Source organism: Balaenoptera acutorostrata, chromosome 10 (genome assembly GCF_949987535.1).
Source record: "Balaenoptera acutorostrata chromosome 10, mBalAcu1.1, whole genome shotgun sequence".
NCBI lineage: Eukaryota > Metazoa > Chordata > Mammalia > Artiodactyla > Balaenopteridae > Balaenoptera > Balaenoptera acutorostrata.
In genome coordinates this window covers 50,015,351-50,036,578 of record NC_080073.1, presented here as the reverse complement: position 1 = coordinate 50,036,578, position 21,228 = coordinate 50,015,351, and the positions used below count along the sequence as shown (strand labels likewise).

Below are 21,228 nucleotides of genomic sequence, written 5' to 3'. Positions count from 1 at the left end.
GCAAGCCACAACAGCTGAGCCCGCGTGCCACAACTACGGAAGCCCGTGTGCCTAGAGCCCGTGCTTTGCAGCAGGAGAAGCCCCCTCTCGCCACAACTAGAGAAAGCCCATGCACAGCAACGAAGACCCAATGCAACCAAAAATAAATAAATAAAATAAATTTATTTTTAAAAAATCCAGATGTATTTCCTTTCCCTGCACACTGAAGGTTTCCTTCAAAAGATACTGGATTCTTCTGCCCCTTTATCCCATGGGGCCATCTCTCTGTTTCCGAAAAGATCTACTAAGGCATAGGTACTGGTTTGCCCCTCTGTAAACAGCCCTGACATCCTTGCTATACTGCAACACCCATTTGCTCCTCAGCTATGAAGATTTGGCCTAGATTTAAGGCTCCACAGTCCAAAAAGCATGGATTTTGACGCCAAAATGGGTTCAGATCCCAGCTCCACCATTGACAGTTTAGCGACTTGGAGCAAATTACTGAGCCTCCCAGTTTTCTCATCTATAAATGCGACTGATAATACTTAGCCTAATAAGGTGGCTCTGAGTATTAAATACGGTTAAAAGTGTGACGGCTTAGCACATAAATGCACAACAAAACTAGGACACATCCACATTTTGCAGTATCCCCCTGCTTTAGTCCAAAACTGAACCGAGGAAAGAGGAGCGCCCTCAGGCCAGGGAACTCCAGCTCTGCTTCCTCCGTCACTGAACCCTATAAATAACTTGGCTAAGTCACCGGCTCTCTGAGAGTCGATGTTTCTCAGGGTGCAGGAGGGAGTTGCTGCAGGTGGTCTCTCCGGCTGGATCATTCATTCGGGCGTTCGGTCTGAATTTTCCGTCTACTTCCTAAAGCATCTCCCCGACCGTGCTGTGCGCGCCCAGCCTCCCCGGAGGGCGTCCCGAGGGCGCTGCCCACTTCTGCCCCGCGGCTCCCCGCGGGGGCCCGCGCAGCCCCGCCCCGGAGCCACCTCCCGCCCCTCTTCTCCGGGGGGCGGGCCAGCCCGAGCCCAGTCACGACTGTGCGGTCCCCCGCGAGGTGGCCGCGGGCGCGGTGGGGCGGCGCGCTTTCCCCCTGCCCGCTGGGGTGCCGGGGAGGTGGGCAGGGCCGGGGCGGGGGCGAGGCCGGAGGAGGACGCGTCGGCGCCTCGGCGAGGATGGGAGTCCCCGGCCTCCGGAGCTGAGCAAGCCGGCCCGCGGCGGGGAGGGCGCGCCGCAGGGAGGCTAGCCTCGCTCTTCCTCCGGGAGCCCAACACCTTTCCCGCGCCGCCAAGATGATCCCCCCGAGCGGCGCCCGCGAGGACGGCGTGGACGGGCTGCCCAAGGAGACGACGAACGCCGAACAACCGCCCTCTCCTGCATCCACCGGCAGCCAGGAATCCAAGGTACCGCGCACGCTTGCCCCAAGAGGATACAAACTCACTCTCCTTCTCTCCTCTGTCCACCTTTGTTTCCTCCCTACTGGCGCTGGCGCCAGAGTCTGAGACGCGTCCCCAGTGCTTCTCAAGGACTGTACCTCCCTTGAGACTTGAATGTACGGCAGGGCTCGCTGATAGCGATGCTGGACCACATCCCTGGAGACCCAGCTTTCTTGCCCACACAGCCCGGGGGCTTTGCGCAGGGCTTCCACCCTGCGAGCACCCGCAATTCAGTTGACTCCGGGTTCAGATAGCTTTCTTGGGTGGTGGTGGCGTGGTTCTGTGCTTTGAACCTGAATGTACCCAAAGCGCGTGTAGGTATTAGGTGGCTTCTGAAGGCTGAGGGACAAACAGCCCAGGGATACTCCTCCAGAAAAGCTGGGGCACTTGCGGACCAGCAGAAGTTTGCCTGTATCCCAAAGGTCTGAGACCCTTTGCTTAACAGGGCTCATCCCTAACCTCAGATACAGCTCATTTCAGAAAAACTAGGGAAATGACACGTTCTCGGGAAAGTTGATGTTCCTCTTATGGAAGTTAATTCTTGGACTTACACTTGCTTTCCTGAGAGTTACACTGACATACACAAAACCAACCCCGCAGCACTTCTGTCCCTGGTACACTTCCTCTGAAACTCTCGTGGGTGCAAGGCACCTGTTTGGAAATCTTGGAAGAGGATAAAGTAAAATGCAGCTGCTAGCTGTGCGATGCCAAATGGCATCTCAGCCGGGAGTGAAAACCATAAGATGGAGTTTGTAGTTATATGGATTTTTTAAGGGCAGGACTCCTGGCTCTTTATCCAGATCTCCTTTTGCGTTCCCTGGATGTCTTTGGAATGTGGGGCAGTTCCTGTGTAGGAATGAAGGAAAGCAGGATGCCAGTCTGGAGGGCAGGTCAGATAGGGCAAAGAAGAGTCCCATCCTTATCTCCCTTCACACACATCCCTGGAAGCCATTGACAAATCAGCAGGATCAAAAGCACAGCTAAGTGGCTCTCAGTTTAAGTGATGCTGCCCACTGTGTGTACCCCAGCCTTCCAAAGTTAACCATCAGAGATGCTAATCCAAGGCGGAGAGCTTTGCATTATCTTTATTTTATTTTTTTGATAAATTTCTGACCTGAAATATGTGTGTCAACTTTTCTAAAACGCAGTTGGAAATGGGAGCAAAACCCCACCTTCCAGAATCATTGTGAGGCATAGTAAGTACAGTGTAAGGACTATACATCCCAGTACAGTCAGTGCAAGGACTCGATCCATGTTTACCCTTTTCCTTCCTGAGATAAGGAGATGGGATCCATCTCACCACAGATGATTCACTCCAAATCTATCTCACAACCTATACACATGGACCGTTACCCCTCCGACCAGAAGTTTCTGGCTGTCTCATCATTGTCCATTATTGACCTTCATTCACCTAAGTGATATGGGGTAGTGGCCACTTCAGAGGTGATCTAGAATACTGTAAATGAACGCAGCTAAACTCAAGAGTGAAACTAGTATTCAACTTTTTGAATTGGGCCTGTTGCTCTGCAGTAGGTATGTTCTGGAAAGCGCTTAGGATTTGCTTATACAGCAGCACAGTTCAAACACACTGTATGGGCTTGCTATTTATAGATACCCTAATGTAAATTCTTTGGCAAAGCAAAACCTACGTATGTAATACTCGTCATCACCCACCAACTTATCTGGTTTATGGTTTCGGATCTGCACACGTCAATTTCTCTCAAAGTGTATTTATACATTCCTAAATTTGCTGTCATGGCTTAGGTGTTCTTAATCAGTGGAGATGGACTGTGGGGGGCCCATGAACCCCAAGAAATTGAATGCAAAATGGTGTGCCTGAAGGTGAAATTTTGGGGGGGCATAGTGTTTTTGATACTCTCTGAGGGGCCCATGCCTCTCAAAAAGACTAAACTGCTGATGTGGAGGGGGTATGGTAAGGGAACACAAGGATGGCATGAAACAGGAGTAGAGGCAGGCTCTATTTATTCTGCACCGGCAGTGCCCCATTTGAAAGCTTATTGGCGTTAACAAGGATCCTCCACCCTGAGGATGAGCGTCTGGTAGGAGAATGTGGACACGTAGTCATCCCATCTTACTCTCCTCTGAAGTGGTTTGTTTGTCAAAATACCGTGTGAGACAGAATGGTCCAGCCCCTCTGGACAGTAAACTTTCTCAAGAAAGACTTTTAAAATTAGTTTTTTCTTTTATTTTATTAAAGCCTAGTTGACTACAGTATTGTATTAGTTTCAGGTGTACAACCTAGCGATTCAGTGTCTTTATAGATTAGTCATCATGCAAAGTTATTATAATATTATTAACTACATTCCCTGTGCAGTACATTGCATCTCTGTGACTTACTTATTTTATACCTAGTAGTTTGTACCTCTTAATCCCCTTCACCTCATTCACTCATTCCCCCCACCTCCCTCCACTCTGGCAATCACTAGTTTATTCTCTGTATCTGTGAGTCCATTTCTGTTTGGTTATATATGTTCATTTGTTTTGATTGTTAGGTTTCACTGCACATTTTTAAAATAACTTTTTTCTCTCATGATAAGAGTAACAAATACTCTGTGGAAATTTGAAAAGTCCTGAAAAAAAATTTTAAAAATTCCCCACTGGTCACAGTCCAGAGACAACTACTGATATCTTGATTGTATATTTGCCTTTTTTCATTGATTTTTATATTTACACAGTTGAGAGAACAATAGTGAGCATCTACTGAGTGCTTGGTCTGTCAGGCACAACTTGACCCTTCATAATAACCCTGTGAGGGAGATTGTGCTATTATTTCTGTTTTATGGATAGGGAAGCAGAAACTCAGAAAGGTTAGGTGACTTCCCCACGATTGTATAGTTAGTTGAGTGACACAGCAAGGACAGGGACACAGATAAGCATGGCTCTGGAAGACAAGTTGTCAACCACCTGCAGCCGTCTCTCATGCCTGTGTACTGTTTTACGTCCTGTACTGTTTCACCTAACATCCTAACCAAGTATTTTATATGCCACTAAAAACCATTTGCAACCGTATTTTGGTCTTCTCATCTTAAGAAATCTTTGAAAATAAATTGAGCCACATTATCATGTGAAATGATTAAAGCCCAGTTCTTATACAGCTTCTTTGCATTTGATTTTGCTACTCTTTCCCTAAAAGTATACTTACGGAAGTGATTAAATGGAATATCACAGAACCATCTGGAAAACCGGGCCACAGCAAACCCTTTGGTCTAGAGGGTCCATTAGAGAAGAATGATAATGAATGATTCAATGCCCTGAGCACGTAAAATGCTTCCGGAAGTCCATTTCTGCAGATTCTTTAGAATGCTAAATCATGGAATATTAGAATTAGAAACACTGGACATGATCTATTCTGGGTATTTGTAAAATTATGGATAATTTTTATTGTGTAAATTTATTTTATTATGGAAAATTTCAACACACAAAAGTAGAGAAAATACTATAAAGAACCATCATGTACCTAATCACCTGGCTTCACCAATTATCAATTCATGGACGACCTTGTTTCATCTGTTACTCCCAGCACTACCCCCACCCCTCCCCATGCACACTGGATCATTTTAAAGCAAGTTCCAGACATCAAAGCATTTCATTCGTAAATATTTCCAGATGCATCTCTAAAGAATAAGGGCTCTTTTTGTAAACATGACTACAATCCCATTTTCACATACTCCAGGTGTTTTAAATCAAGAGTCAGTATATTCTTTGGAGGTCCACAAATTGTCTTTGGAATATCTGTGAACAACCAGAACTTTCAAAATTGCTTGTGTACATGTATATGTGCATTGTCTGGGGAAAGGATCCATAGTTTATACCAGCTCAATGAAGTGTTTATAGCCTTCAAAGGTTATTTAAATATCCCCTCCCTTTTTTTTTCTCTGTCGAGTAAATCGAGGCCCAGAGAGAGGTAGTGACTTGCCTAAAATCACACAGGTAGTTACTGCCAATAGTCTAAGAACCCCATCTTGGACCTTGGATACCCCAGCACAATTTCCTTAGAGTAAATTCCAGTAAGCACAAGTCATAATCTAGTTTATGTAGTTTTGTTTTTCATAAAATTAGTCAAGTTGAAAGAGTTTGAAAGCCACTAATGAACCTCACCCCTGTATCTTTCCACTAACTATCCCAGAAAGACCACAATCTAATTTATTTTCTAAGTGCTTGACAGAGACCATTGAATACTAAGAAAAATTTCATGTTTCAGCATCCCTTATTGCAATGAATGTCTTTTCTCCTACTAACTTATTGATAACATAGAAATCTTACTAAGGTGTCACATGAAGTTTTGTATGGATGCCCTTTGCCATCACTTATATGACACAAAGTCACATTTTGATGATATGAAGGGATTATAGGTTTTGAGGTCAAATAAACAAGAGGTCAAATCTCTTCTTATCAGTTGCCATCTTTGTGTCCATGGGCAAGCTGCCTAACCTCTCTGAGCCTCGGCTTCCTAAAATCTAGAATGGGGGTGCTAATCCCCAATTGGCGTGGCTTTTTGTAAAGCCTGAGAATAGGTGGAACACCCAATATGTTGAAAGCATATGTTGTAAGCATAAAGCGTTGTTTACTTTCCCTTCCTGCTTCAAATTAGATGATTCTGTCACTGACCAATCACAAATGTCATCACTGGAAGAATTTCAATAATCAAATATGACGTTCCAATAGTATAACTGAGTTTTCCTCCCTTTGCACTTTCAGTTATACTGTTGACTGCAGTGAGATCTCATCTTAGCTATGTTGCATCCCCAAGAAGATTAGCCATAGACTCACCAGCATGTGACTTTGATTTTGAAAGGTTGATATAAGCCACCTAGGGCACCACTGGAGCCATGGACCAAGGTGTCCCCTCATTCGTGGATGGTTCTCTCTGAATCTGGACCACCTTCTAAGCTATCGAGAAGCAATTCCTAACCATGAAGATGTGCCCTGCATCTCCCGGAAAGGTTTCTGTGTCCATCAATCAGCAACTATTTATTGACTGCCTACTTTGTGGCCAGCTCACCCATTACATATATATGAAGCTATTATTGATAAGGAATTTAACTTCTACTCAGGGGAGAAGAAAGGAAATGGAACCTTGGCCTTGCATTCAAATCCCCTGGCGAGTCCAGACTATAGGCTAGACCTATTAAATTGAAATCTGTGAGTGAAGGTCCCAGCAATCAGCATTTTTATAAAGCTTCCTTAGTGATTTCATTGTACAGCCAAGTTTGAGAAACACTGGTCTAGACTAAAAGAATTACAGAATGTCAAAGAAAGCAAGATATTTTCCCTTCCAGCCAAGATACTTGGAATCATTTGTATTTTACTTTCTCTTCTTCACTTCCCATTTATACTTCAATCCAAAGAAATGGTTCTGGCAAAAGTAACCTGCTGTTTCCTCCGCATTGCCAAAGAATCTAAGCGTTGCTCAGATACAGCTGGATTTATAAGGTTGACTATGTCCTTATTAAGTTATTTTCATGATTATAAAAGTAATAAGCCCTAAATGTAGAAAACTGGAAAACACAGAATATATAAAAATTCATTTATCACAAAATGACCTAGACATAAGTATTGTTAGGTTTTTTTTTTTTCCTTCTCCTCTCTCTTTCCCTTGCTTTATATACATCCTGCTTTTGCCTTGGTTAGATTAAATCAGGTTATTGTTGACTTTCTTCTTTCTATAAGTAAGTGGTGTAATGATAATTACCGCAGGTCTTTTTTTTTTTTTTAAAGATTGATTGATTGATTGATTGCTATGTTGGGTCTTCGTTTCTGTGCTAGGGCTTTCTATAGTTGTGGCAAGCAGGGGCCACTCTTCATCGTGGTGCGCGGGCCTCTCACTATCGTGGCCTCTCTTGTTGTGGAGCACAGGCTCCAGACGCGCAGGCTCAGTAGTTGTGGCTCATGGGCCTAGTTGCTCCATGGCATGTGGGATCCTCCCACACCAGGGCGCGAACCCGTGTCCCCTGCATTAGCAGGCAGATTCTCAACCACTGCGCCACCAGGGAAGCCCTTGTTAGGTTTTTTTGCTGTATTTCTTTCAGGTTTCCTTTTACACACACACACATACACACACACGCTTGAAACAAAATTGAAATAATGTATACATAAATGCATATTGTGTTTTTTCTTCTACCTAATGTTGTACATAAACAGTTTTCTTGTATTCTTAGATAAGTATTAAAGATGGTATATGTCATTGTTGTACCATATCTATTTCGTCAGTCTCTTCTGATGGTACATTTAGATTCTTTCTCAGCTTTCAAGCTTTAAAAAAAAATCAATATTTAAACAGGCTTCCTGATACATCAACATTTGAATATTTTTCTGATTCATTTCATGGGAAGCAAAATTGCTAGGTCTGGATATAAACACTTTGAAGGTCTTTTATTCTCACTGACACAGCGCTCTCTAGAAAGATCTATCATAGCTTTTTTTTTTTTAGAATTTTTATTTTTATTATTTATTTTATTTTTATTTATTGGCTGTGTTGGGTCTTGGTTGTTGCATGCGGGCTTTCTCTAGTTGTGGCGAGTAGGGGGCTACTCTTCATTGCAGTGCACGGACTTCTCATTGTGGTGGCTTCTCTTATTGCGGAGCATGGGCTCTAGGCACGCGGGCTTTAGTAGTTGTGGCTCGCGGGCTCTAGAGCGCAGGCTCAGTAGTTGTGGCGCACGGGCTTAGTTGTTCCGCGGCATGCGGGATCTTCCCGGACCAGGGCTTGAACCCACGTCCCCTGCATTGGCAGGCAGATTCTTAACCACTGCACCACCAGGGAAGCCCTGTCATAGCTCTTTTTCTTGTAAACTTTGAAGTATAACATCATACCAAAAAGTGCACACAAGATCACAGATCAATGAATTTTCAAAAAATAAATTATTGATCAGTATGTAACCAAAACAAAAATCAAGAAATAGAATGTTATCAGCACCCCAGAATCTCCCTCATACCCTTTTCTGTCACTGCCTTCCCAAAAGTAAATAATATTTTGACTTCTAACAACATAAATTAACCTTCCTTTATATAAATGGAATCATACAGTGTGTACTGTTTTATGCTTGGCTTCTTTCACTTAGCATTATGTTGTGAGATTCATTTATACCATTGCATGTAGCAATAGTTTTCGTTTTCATTGCTATATAGAATTCCACTGTGTGAATAGACCACTATTTAACCACTCTATTGATGGTGGACATTTGGATTGTTTCTTGGTTTTGGCTGCTAGATGTTATACCACTTTGACCATCCTTATACATGTTCCTTGTGGCACCTCTGTTGGGTGTATACCTAGGAGCAACATTGCTGGGCTGTAGGGTATACATAAGTTCAGTGTTAGTAGATATTGTCAACTTTCCAAAGCATCTGTACCAATTCGTAATCCCACCAACAATGTATAAGAGTTCCATCTGATCCTCATCCCACCAACATTTGGTATTGTCTATATTTCTCAGTTCAGCCATTCTCATAGGTGATTAGTGGTATTGTGCCGTGGTTTTAACTTGTATGTCCCCAATGACTAATGAATTAAGCAGTTTTTTTGTTTTGTTTTGTTTTGTTTTGTTTTTGGCCACGCCTCATGCGGGATCTTAGTTCCCTGACCAGGGATCAAACCCTTCTCCCCTGCATTGGGAGGGCAGAGTCTTAACCACTGGACTGCCAGGGAAGTCCCGAATTAAGCAGTTTTTATGCTTTGGGGCATTTGAATGTCTTCTTGTGAAGTAGTTATTCAAATCTTTTGTCTATTTTCCTATTAGCTTATATGTCATTTTTTAAAACTTATATGAATTCTTTACATATTCTAGGTCCAAGTACTTTTAAAGATAAATGTGTTGCAGATATCTTCTTCTATCCTGTGGCTTTTCTTTTCTTAACAGAAATTCTTATTGGATGTAGTCAAATTATTAATTTTCTCACTTATGGTTGTTAGTGCTTTTTGTGTTCTCCTTATGAAATCTTTGCCTGCCCCAAAGGCATGAAAGTATTCTCCTAGAATATCTCCTAGTATTTCTTAGAAATGTTACTGCTTAGCCTTTCACGCATAAGTCTATAATCCATTTGAAATTGCTGTGGGTGTGAGGTAGGGGTCAAGATTCATTACGGCACTGCACTGCCACCTTTGCCATAAATTGGATGGCTATATTTTTGATTTATGTGGAGGTTGCTGCTCTGCCCCATTGGTCTATTTGTCTGTCCTTGTACCAGCACAGCACTGTCTTAAATATAATGGCTTTATTAAAAAGTTTTGATATCTGGCAGAGTAAGACTTCTGGCTTTGCCTTGCTTTTTCAAAACTGTTTTGGTTATTTTGGGCCCTTGACATTTCCATTATGCATTTTAGAATCAGCTAGTCAGTTTCCACAAAAACACCTGCTAGGAATTTGACTGGGGTTGCATTAAATCTACAAATCCATTTGGAGAGAATGGACATCCTCATACTATTAGTTCTTCCAGTAATAGAGTCCACTGTACAGAGATTGCTTCCACCAAGTGCCCCAAGGTATCATTACCTGAGAACCTAATTCTTTGTTACTTTTTTTCAGTTTGGGGATTCTCAGACCAAGTTGTGTTGTATAAATTTAAGCCCCAAATCTATGTGAAGGCAGATCTGTGATTATGAATTCCCAAGGAGATATTTGTTTGTTTATTGTCCACCTTATGTCTATACTAAGATTTTCTTTCTCATCAACCTGAATTGCTGAGAAATTTCTTTCTTGTTCATTCTTTCTTTTCAGATCTCCACTATATGTAGGCAGTAAAATTCAATCTCCCTAGGATTTTTTTTGAGTTAAAATACACGTAACATAAAATTTACCTTCTTACTAATTTTTAAATGGTTACATTTTAAATGTAGTTTTCTGTGGCATTAAATACATTCATATTGTTGTATAACCGTCACCATCTTTAGAACTTTTTCACCTTCCCAAACTGAAGTTCTGTACCCATTAAACAGTTATTCCCCATCTCCTACTTTTTCCAGCTCCTGGCAACCACTACTATTCTACTTTTTGATTCTATGAATTTGACAAACTCTAGGTACCTCATATATGATGAATCATTTAATGTTTGTCCCTTTGTAAGTGGCTTATCTCACTTAACATAAATCTTCCAGGTCCATCCATGTTGTGGTATAAGTCAGAATTTCCTTCTTTTTTTAAGGCTGAATAATATTCCATTGTATGTATATACCACATTTCTTTATCGATTCATCCATCAATGGACTATTGTGAATAATGCTGCTATGAACTTGGGTGTACAAATATCTGTTCAAGTCCCTGCTTTCATTTCCTTTAGGTATATAGCCAGAAGTGAGGTTGCTGGATTATATGGTAATTCTATCTTTAATTTTTTGAGGATTCACCATACTGTTTTTCACAATGGCTGTACCATTTTAGATTCCCACCAGGAATGAACAGGATTCCAATTTCTCTACATCCTCACCAACACTAGTTATTTTCTGGGGTTTTTTTTATCCTAGTGGGTGTGAGATGCTATCTCATTGTGGCTTTTGCTTGCATTTCCCTACTGATTAGTGTTGTTGAGCATCATTTCATGTGCTTATTGGTCATTTGTATATCTTCTTTGGAGAAATGTCCATTCAAGGCCTTTGCCTGTTTTTTGAGTTGTTTTCTTTTTTGTTAGTTATTTTTGTTATTTTTAGATTTATAGCCTTTTATCAGCAAATTTGAAGGGTAAAGGTGTATTGAAATTTTTTATTGTTTTAGTTACATTTATTCACTAGAAAGTGTTATTTTTATATTAAAATTTTTTTCCTTTGTGAATTATATATTCATCTATTTTAATAGAGCATTTATTTCCTATTGATTTTTTTAAAATTCTTTATAAATATTAAAACCACAATCTTTCATATATGCTGCTAATGTTTTCCCAGATTGAAATTTGTTTTTCAATTTTATTACATTTTCAACATGGAAGATTATTTTTTTATGTTGTTAAATGTCTCAAATTTATTTAGCTATGGCTTCTTTTTCCCATTTATATTTAGAAAGGTCTTCCCCAGCCTGGGAGCAAATAAATATTAATCTGTGTGTTTCTCTAGCTCCTTATTATATACTTTTTACTTTTATCACTTTAATCCATCCGGAATTTATGTTGTTATGTGGTAACGAAGAACTTTAATTTTTTCTGAATGAGAAAACCACTTGTTGAACAATTCATTTTTACACTGATTTGAAATGTTGGATCTATTATGTAATAAATGGTAATATGTACTAGGTTGTCTTTTACAGTCATCTGTTATATTCTAATGATTTTGCATTTATTACTACACTCTACTTTGACATTACAATTATAATGTTTTAATTACTGTAGCTTTATAATAGACTGATAATTGATAATACAGGTACCTTCCTGGGAATTTATTTATTTAACTGCACTCACCGTTTTGATTTTCCATCAAGTTATAAATATAATATTTTGAGAAGAATTGCATGAAACTTTTAAGATCGTTTCAGCAAAATCTTTACATATAGTGGGATTTCTCATCCAGGAACATAGTATATATCTTTAGTTATTGAAACGTCTTTTATGCCACTCATAAACGCTTAGTAATTTTCTTCAAATACTTTTGCCCAATCCTCTGTTAGCTATTTCCTGGATATTTTATACTAGTTTTATATTAATTTTGTAATCTAAGGTCTTTTAGATTCCATTTCTTATTCATTAATAAAGAAGTACAGTGTTGCTTACTGATTCATTGTGGGCTCTGGAGTCAGAAGCAGCTGTGTTCAAATCCCAATGTACGGCTTTGGGATGCCACTTAATGAGCTTCCCTGTCCTTCACTTTCCTGAGCCTCACTGTTCTTTCTGTAAAGTGAGCATACTAATGGTCTTTTGCAGCACTGTCATTAGGGTTAGGTTAATGAGTGTATCCTAAGTGCCTAACACAGTGCGTGGCACATAGTCAATGTTAGCTATAATTATTAGATTATCATAGTATCTACAAAAATAACTTTGCCTCTCTAACTATAATTATCTCTTTTGGGGGTTAGGGGAGTGGGGTAGGTAGGGACAGAATATTATTGCAGTAGATATCCCAAAATACAGTAAGTATCAGTGGAGGTATTGGGCTAGTACCTAACTTTAAGTGCTACCTAAGTTTTGCTGTAAGTGTACATTGCGTATAGGTGTATATTGTACAGTGTTGGTACTAAAGGGTACTCTTAGATCTCTTGTATCTCAAGTTACTCTGCAAGCCACTTAAAATTTACACATTCAGCCTGAGAAACATCAGGTGGTAGTTTGCAAATTTAACTTTAAGACAAATCCATTTCCAACTAAATCATTTCTTAAGTCCTCCTTCTACACAAATGCCAGACTTCCCACTCTGTTTGCAATTAAACTGAGACAGTGTTTCTTATGTAAATTTGGGTAATGTTCTTAGCTTACTAAGAATTTCCACCAGGAATGGATGTGGAATTGTTTCAAATGACTTTTTGGCAAGTATCAAAGTAATCATGTGATTTTTTTTTTTTTTCGTCCTTTGGCCTCTTTATGTGATGGATTATATTAATAGATAGCCTAAATTAAACTCTTCTTACATTCCTGGAAAAGGTCCCACTTGACCATGGGGATTTTCTTTTAATAAACTGCTAGGTTTTCATTGCCAGTACTTTATTATTTTTACATCTATATACATAAGAAAGATTGTTCTCTGTCATTTTATGTCCTTGGTCAGATATTATTTTTAAGGATATGCCAAGTTTAAAAAAACTATTTGGGAAGATATACATGGATGTTTTTGTTTGTTTCTTTTTGGTTTTTGTTCTGTGAACAGTTTGTAGAACCCAGATCTCCACTTTGAATGTTTGAAAAAAATGGGACAATATCTAAAACTGGCACCTATTTTAAAATAAAATTTGAAAACATTTTTGTATTTTTTATTCTATTCTCTTTTCCTAAACTGACATGAATCAGGTTTGTTAACTTGTATTTTGCCTGAAAATTATTCCTTTCAGTTAAATCTTTATAATACCTCTGGATGAGTTATTTATAGGACAGCCCTGGGACCTTCCTTCAATCTTATCTCATCCTCACTCTTTCTAGCAGGCTTCCTATGTGTTCTTATCTTGTGAAATCCCTTTTTTTGTAGTTCTCTGTGTTTATATACCAGTGGTCCCTTAGATCTGGATTTGGAATCAGGAAAGTTAAATACCAGTGCTTATGTTTCCACCTTATCTAGAGAGGTGCTCCCTCTTTGCTCCCTCCTTAAATCTCATTTTCTCCTTTGATTCCCTTTCTACTGCTGTAACAGTTCCTCTCTAGTCCTATTGGCTATCACATTCTCCTCCACCCATCATTCAAGGCTTGGTCTTCCCCAGCATTCTATTCTCAGCCCTCAGCCCTTCTCACTGTTCATAATCTCTCTGGGTCTTTCTGGGACATCTTACCTATTCTTTTTATGTCATCCACCAGCTGATAACTCCCAAATCTGAAGCCAACACAGACATCACTCTTCAGAGCTCCAGACCAATATATCCCACTGCCTTTTGGGCAACCTGTCTTGATGCCCTCCATATATTTTAAATCCAACCTACCCTCAACTAAACTCATCATTCTCAACTCAGATGCCAGCTCAATTCTTGTGTGTTCTTCTTCTTGTGTTCTCATCCGGAGATGAGCATCATCCATGGAGTCAGCCAAGCCAGAAAACCAGAACTCATCCTCAGTGACCCCCAGGGGGCCTGAATAGAGAGGTTTTTGGAAGCAGGTGGACAGGAGACAAGATGTCTGTCAGCCCTCAGAGGGTGCTTCATTTATCTGAAAATGAAACTTGCACCTGTTGTCTGTTCCTAATGGCCCCCATAGCTGAAGTGTCAGTCAGCATGTTTTCCTCAGGTCTGGGAGCAAGTGTGACCACAGCATGAAGGACTGAGGTCAGGCACAAGAGAAAGAATAAAGAGGAGGGATCCAGAACACCCTGGGTTCCCAGGAATGCCACTGCTACCTTGCCCTCCAAACTGACATGAGAGAGAGAGCAGTGAAAAGAGGTCCTAGAGTACTATGTGCCCTGGTAAGACCCCCACATTCCCTCTCTTCATCTCCAACACTCTCAGTTTTATCAGAACAAGGTAACTTGGAAACCTTGGAAAAGATTCCCATGACACCTCTTTCCCTGGGACGTCAGTCACCAGAAGAGCACAAGGCTGCAGAGCCCCCTTCCTTTCTCACAGTTTAATCTCCATACAGGTCTGCATATCTACTCATCAACTCTGTCTGCCACCCTCCCTAGTGGTCGGTACTCTCTACTCTACCCTCTGGAATTTACTCTTCAGTAAATCCTCTCTCTCCTCAACGTCTCTGATGTGTCCTTCACTTCTGACTCTGATTCCCAGCCATTCCCCTGCAGCCTCTCAAATGGTGGCTCTTTTCTCCCTCATCAGCCTCGGTAGTTGAGGAGGCTGCCTCACTACTGCTTCCAGACTCTGATCTCTCCTCCTCTAAAACGTATAGCTTTAAAATCCACACACTCAGTCTCTTCTACCCACTGCTAAAATCAGCAGTCCCCTACCAACCCGAGTAGGTCTCTCCGTTCTCCAGGCTCATTCTCACTCATTCCAACCCTACCCCTGTTATAAACATCGGTGATTTTCATATACTGCAGATGACTCTTCCAAATATCCTGACTTCATAAGTCCTTAAACTTTTCTCTTCCTAAGATCTTGTCTCCACCCTGTCCCACGTTGCCACCCACTTCTGTGACCATTCCCAAGACTTTGCACAATGATTGCACCATCTTTCCAATTGTAAAAAAGTACAGAGAAAACTTTTCAGGCAAGGATGCTCAGGAAAGGAGTCATTCTGGAGGGTCAACCCTTCCAGATAAAAGAGAACATGTCCTTTTATGTTCCAGGCATTTCCCTATTGAGAATTTTGCTTGCAAGGTTCACATCTCCGTGCTTTCAAAAGCAAAATATGCCACATGGAATTTCATTCACGTATAATAGAGCTGCAAATGCTTTCTAAATTTCAAAGCAATTATATTCCTTTTTAAATTTCCTTTTCCTAATTATTCAGGATCACCATTTTAAACACTAGTTATTGAACTTTTCGCGTGCAGGAGAGTTTTCCTCTTGCACTAATGACTCCATACTGCTGTGCCCTCCTGCTTCTTGTGTCTGACTCTAACATTTTTCATACTCCTCCTACACAAAGACCATCCTCTCTCTGCAGGCTTCTTTGAGTCTTCTAACATGCTTCTTTTCGTTTGCTTTTGTATTGGAAAATAAATCATCACACTAGTTGGAATTTCATGTTCCTTAAGAGGAAACAGAAACTGAACTCAATGGGCTATCAGGGAAGTAAACAGAGGATTTTTGGGTTTCAGTGTTTTGATTTTACTTAGTGACTGTACCTAGTGATTGGTTCATCAGACTTTTTGCTTACATTTTCTGGTTCTTAGCTGCATTTTCCATAATCAGTTGCTGAGTTCCTGATAGGTTTGATATTTCTTAATTCTTGTTTAAAGGACAAATTGATTAAACTCAAGTTTCTGTTACCATTTTTTTTCATTAATCCATTTGTACTGGATCCTTCATGTGTTGATTAGTTTGCTGGTGATCATCCCCAATGGATCTGACCTTCCAGTTAACATTTGAAAAGATAAAGTCGAAAATAGAAGGTTTCATTATTGTCAATTTCTATGGAGTGATTTTTTTTTCTAATTGCTATACCGGACTCTATCTCTTCTCCTCAGGTATATAGCCTGGAAGTACAGTAACATTACCAAAATAAATGTTCCATGAATATGTTGCGTGAGAGAAAAAAAAAAGAGCAAAAGGAACAAAATCCAACTTACAAAATTAGAGCATGTGGTTTATGGTTCTTCAGATGAATAAAAGAGAGAACACGATGTACGACCAGGAGGCTTCATGTCAGACCACAACTCAACCCACTGAAGCGTCTCAAATGTGCAGATTCTTAATCACTGGATGGTCTCTTTTCCAGAAGGAGTAACTTCAATCTGGTTCTGATAACCCAAGGGCTCTAGAATTTCATGAATTTTATGAACTTGTCTGAGAAAGCAGTGGTTTTATAGGTGATTTGTTTGTTAGTCCTTGTGGTTAGAATTATTTTGGCAAAGTTCCATTTATAGACTGCCTATAGGGTGACTTTGGCAGACAACAGGAAGTAAAAAACCTGATACTCTAATTTGTAATAAATCATGGGGTTGAAGATGGGAGATATTTTAAGCTTGTATATCAGGAGCCAAGAGCAATATCCCAAGCCATCTAGCTTCATGGCAGGACCCTTTCTGGTTCTTAATTGGACCTTCCCTTGTAAGTTTGTCCGCAACCTGGTTGGACAGCTGCACAGAGAGCCTGAATCTCATTCTTAGAGCCCATGCCCCTGGTTCCCAGGCTATGGACAGCAGCTGTGGGGTAGACAGAGGCCCATGGGGAGAGCAACAGCTTTGACCTCATTCTCAGTGGTCAGAATCATCAAATCATATAGGTCCAACTTTCAGGAAGCCTATTTCCAACATGTAAAGTTGCTGTAGCTGCAGAAGGTACTGAGTTTATTTTTTTTTCCCTTCTCCTTCACCTTAAGTTGAGATCTCTAAAAGAAAAGCATGAGGTTCAGAAGCATGTAATTTATGGAGGGTGTGCTCTCAGGAGAAACCTACAAGGAGGAAGGAAAGCAGGAAAGGACAGGAGATGGAGCTGATCAAGAATGTAGTCTCAGGTGGTCTTGGCCCGATCCACAGCGGGGCTCTGGGGCACAGACAGCCCCACAGGGTTGTGTCAGCCTTAAAGCAATCGGGCAGGACTGCTTTACTCTGTATCGATCAGTCTTTGACCCCAGGGGTCGGCGGAGGGGAAGGGAGACATTGCACAGTCTCCCAGGGGAGACAGTTTCCATTAGCTGAGGGAAATTCTGGGAAGAAAGAATGATCTGCAAACCTAGGCATCTGGGAGGTGGGTGCAAGGGCCCCAGTAGAGAGGATCTGGGCAGGACACCAACAGCACCCACTACCTCGGGGTTCTACCTGCGCTGCTTCAGCCAGAGCAGTCATTCCCCTTTTGCATGCCCTACAGTTAGGAATTTTGCTAATTTGTTAGTCAAAAAAAGAGCACTACATTTGAAAAATGTTTGATAGACACCCACCGTATGAAAGCATGTTAAGAGCTATAGGCCATGGGAACTGGCTGCTTACCCCCTAACGCACCACTGCATCATACCTGCGTCATACGGCAGAAGGAGGGTGAACGAGGGGCCTGGGGGGAGAGGTGGTGGGCACGGCTGGTACCCAGTCTAAGCTCCTACCGCTCACCCCACGACAGGCCAGTAAATCGAGAGACAAGGGGGGTGTGCTTGGTTGTTGCAGACTTTTGGTGCTGGAAGGTTCAGGTGATGTTGACGCTTGGTATAGAGACCACACTTTGAGTACTGCCACTGAGGTACCTTCATCCTTGTGGAACCCATCCTCTTAATTTATTGCTGTGGCTGTAATTACATACAGATGTTCTCTTGACTCAAGACGGCCTGCGTGTATGTAAGGGCTCAGGCCATAGCCTCTATCACCCCACAAATGGCCAGAGTGAACTCAGCTGGTGAGGAGGGAAGTGCCAGGACCACGCTGGGCTGGCCCAGCCTCTCTCCCCCTCCCACAGCCCCTGCCTCCTTCCCCAGCTGTGGACTTGGGTAAAGAAGGCAAAGGAGGTCTTCATATGGTTGAGATTAACTTTGCTCAAACCTACAAACAACTTTTGGGGTTCATTTTGAAACAACCGGGAAATCAAACCTCTAAAAAGGTTGCTGTCCCTCCATTTGGAAGTCATGTTGGCTTGTGAAAAGCAGTCTCTATCCCCTCTGGAAATAAAGGAACAGATGGCCAACCGAAGGTTCAGGAAGGAGGCAGGGACACCTCCCAGCTGTGCATCTCCTTGGCAGGGGTTTCACGTTCGAGGACATACTCTAGTCCGTGCACAGCATGAGCCTGCCTTTTCCAGCCTATTCCTAGAAGTTTTATTATCCTCCAAACATGCTCATTCCTTTAGAAGTCATTAACAGAAAGGCAGGAAGTTGCTTCACTTCTGAAACCTTGCAGAGAACTACCTTAAAGACCTGGATAGAAAATAGTAAGTGTGCCAAATCAGAGCTATAGTTACAAGTGCTGCAGGAAACCCAAGGAACCTTGTGCCAGCTGCTTTGGGAACTTGGATAGAAATGACACTGGGAGAGCTGAAGCCACAGACAGCTGGCCGTAAGATTCCGTAGCTGCTGCCTTCAGGCATCTGAGAATCTGCTTCTTCCCTGTCTACTGGGAAGACAGAAATACAGATTCTTCCGTGCATTGTGTCACAGCAAGCAAAGCCAGCTGCATAATTTACAGATCTAGTGCAAAATGACAATAAGAGCTCCTTGTTCAAACATTATTAAGAATTTCGACAGCAACAGCAGAGAATTAAACCAAACCCAGGGCTCGTCTCAGTGCAGGGCTTTGAGTGACCATACACAGGTGGTGACCCCATGAAGCTGGCCCTGCAGTGTGATCCCCACTACAGGGTTTGGCAGAGCCAGGGAAGGGGAAGGGAGAGGGGATGGACATTTCCCTAGGCCTTGCTGTGCAAGGTGATCCGTGTACATCATTCCATTTCTTCCTTATTTTACTGATGAGGAAACCACAAAGGTCAAGGCTAAGGAAAGCAAAGCGACTTCCCTGGGGGCGTGTGACTGATACGAGTCTACACTGAAATTTGTACCCAGTTCTGGCTCTAAGTTCCCGTTGGTTGTTTGCTGGTTGGTTTGCTGCTTCTTTGGTTTACCTTTTCCACATCTACATTCCAAAAGCAGTAACGGCTTGTAGGGGAAGCACTATATCTGTTTTCAAATTTTATTCCCTTATGAGGCTAAAGAAAGGGTAAATATTCAAAAACTATTTTTAGTGAATAAAAGGATTAATACATTCTCCGGGTCCTGGTTCAGTAGCAACAACAACAACGATAATAGTGGAAACACAGGAAGAGAGGATGAAGGAAAGGAGGAGGATGGAGGGAGGGGAAGAGTGAGTATGAAAAGAGAAGAAAGAGGGCAGAGGAAGGACTGGTCACTACATACCACTCTCCAGGCCTTATTTTATTTAACCTGCACAGAGCCTTCCCAAACAGCTCTTGTTTTTATGCCCGCTTTACAGATGAGAAGCCAGAAGCTTACAGCCATTGGTTAACTCTCCTGAGCCTCCCCACTCTGTGTGTAGCTGAGGCTGGGTGCTGAAGGCTGTTCGCTCTCGCTCTTCTGTAAGGAAAGCCGTGCAGGTTGTGTCCCGTGTCGGGCTGAGTCGCACCATCCGTCCAGTGGCAGGTATAGTGTTCCCCTCCAGTGAGGCACAGCGAAATCACTGTAGTGCAGATAGTAAGAGCAGGTGCCATGTACTGAGTCCCTGTCACCCAGGTACTTTGAATCCAGTTTCTAATCCTTACAACAGTCCCCTTGTGGTAGGTTAATGTTTGATCCAAACAACAGGTGAGCAAACTGAGGCTGAGGAGGTAACTCGTCCAGGTGAATGGTCAGCCTTACTTTAAAGATCGTTAAAGACTCGTCATTCAAATCTAGACCAGGGGTAGGTATTTAATTGCCTTTCCTCGCAAAATCCCATTGATATAACAGATAATGTAGGTTAAAAGATTATGTCAATGACGGTGGTAGAACAAGAAATGATACCATCAGCAGGCCAGAATTTGTGAGGAAATTGTGGAAGATATGAAGCAGAGAACATTGAAGTAATGGAGAAAGCAGATGAGAGAAAACTTGTCCAAAGCAGATTCTGGAGTTAATAGTTACAGCCATGAGAGCAGATGTTCCCAGCAGAGCTCAGGAGATCCCCCCCACCAAGCTGAGACTTAGCAGATGCAAAGAGCAAGGGTGGTCTCGGCAGTTACCCACCCAGAGGCTCTGTCATTCCTCCTCATTCCCTAAGGATGCAAAGAGCTAGAAGTATAGGCTCCTGCTGGAGGCTAACACCTCTGGACTTCTGTCTAAACAACCTAAAGCATTAGCCTAGCAAGTCACCCAGAATGGATTCAGGGGCCAGACAGAGGAGAAGAGCCCAAGATAACTCCTGACTTCAAAAACCGTTAACTCCAAGAAAATAATAGACAGAAGGCAGCCCTACCCAGGAATAAAATATATGAAAGCATTCAAATCTCAAAGTAAAACCCTCCATACGTTGGGATTTGTGGGAGCCTCCATCCTGCCTTTTCGATCCCCACCCAGATATCCTAAAGCAGAGGCTGCCTGTCAGCCTTCCCAACTCAGATGGATCCAGGGAGTGATGTACTCAGAGCCTTATCTGCAGAGGAAGCTCATCCCAGCTACTTGTGTGATCAAGCTAGTTTTTCACCCATAAATAAGAACAGACAACAAAAGCATAGGTAAGAAAGACCAGTGCGCACAACTAAATAAACTAACCGAGAGAAATGAGAGATAACACAAGGATTATGACTAAAATAACTATTTTTTTATTGAAGTATAGTTGATTTATAATGTTTTAATTTCTTCTGCATAGCAAGGTGATTCAGTTGTACATTCTTTTTTTTAAATTTATTTATTTATTTATTTATTTTTGGCTGTGTGGGGTCTTCGTTTTTGTGCGAGGGCTTTCTCTAGTTGCGGCAAGCGGGGGCCACTCTTCATTCATCGCGGTGCGCGGGCCTCTCACTATCGCGGCCTCTCTTGTTGCAGAGCACAGGCTCCAGACGCGCAGGCTTGGTAGTTGTGGCTCACGGGCCTAGTTGCTCCGCGGCACGTGGGATCTTCCCAGACCAGGGCTCGAACCCGTGTCCCC

At 42.0% G+C, this 21,228-nt stretch overlaps 1 protein-coding gene across 3 annotated transcripts in view; it reads left to right on the top strand.

The window, feature by feature from the left end:
- The first annotated feature begins 1,090 nt into the window (after nt 1–1,090).
- STAC (SH3 and cysteine rich domain) overlaps nt 1,091–21,228 on the top strand; it is a 101,105-nt gene continuing 80,967 nt past the window's right edge. For all 3 annotated transcript variants that reach the window (XM_057555011.1, XM_057555012.1, XM_007191492.2), the window contains exon 1: nt 1,091–1,385. In XM_057555011.1, coding sequence (XP_057410994.1) covers nt 1,275–1,385 — 111 coding nt within the window. In that variant the 5' untranslated portion in view covers nt 1,091–1,274. The remainder of the gene's footprint in view (nt 1,386–21,228) is intronic.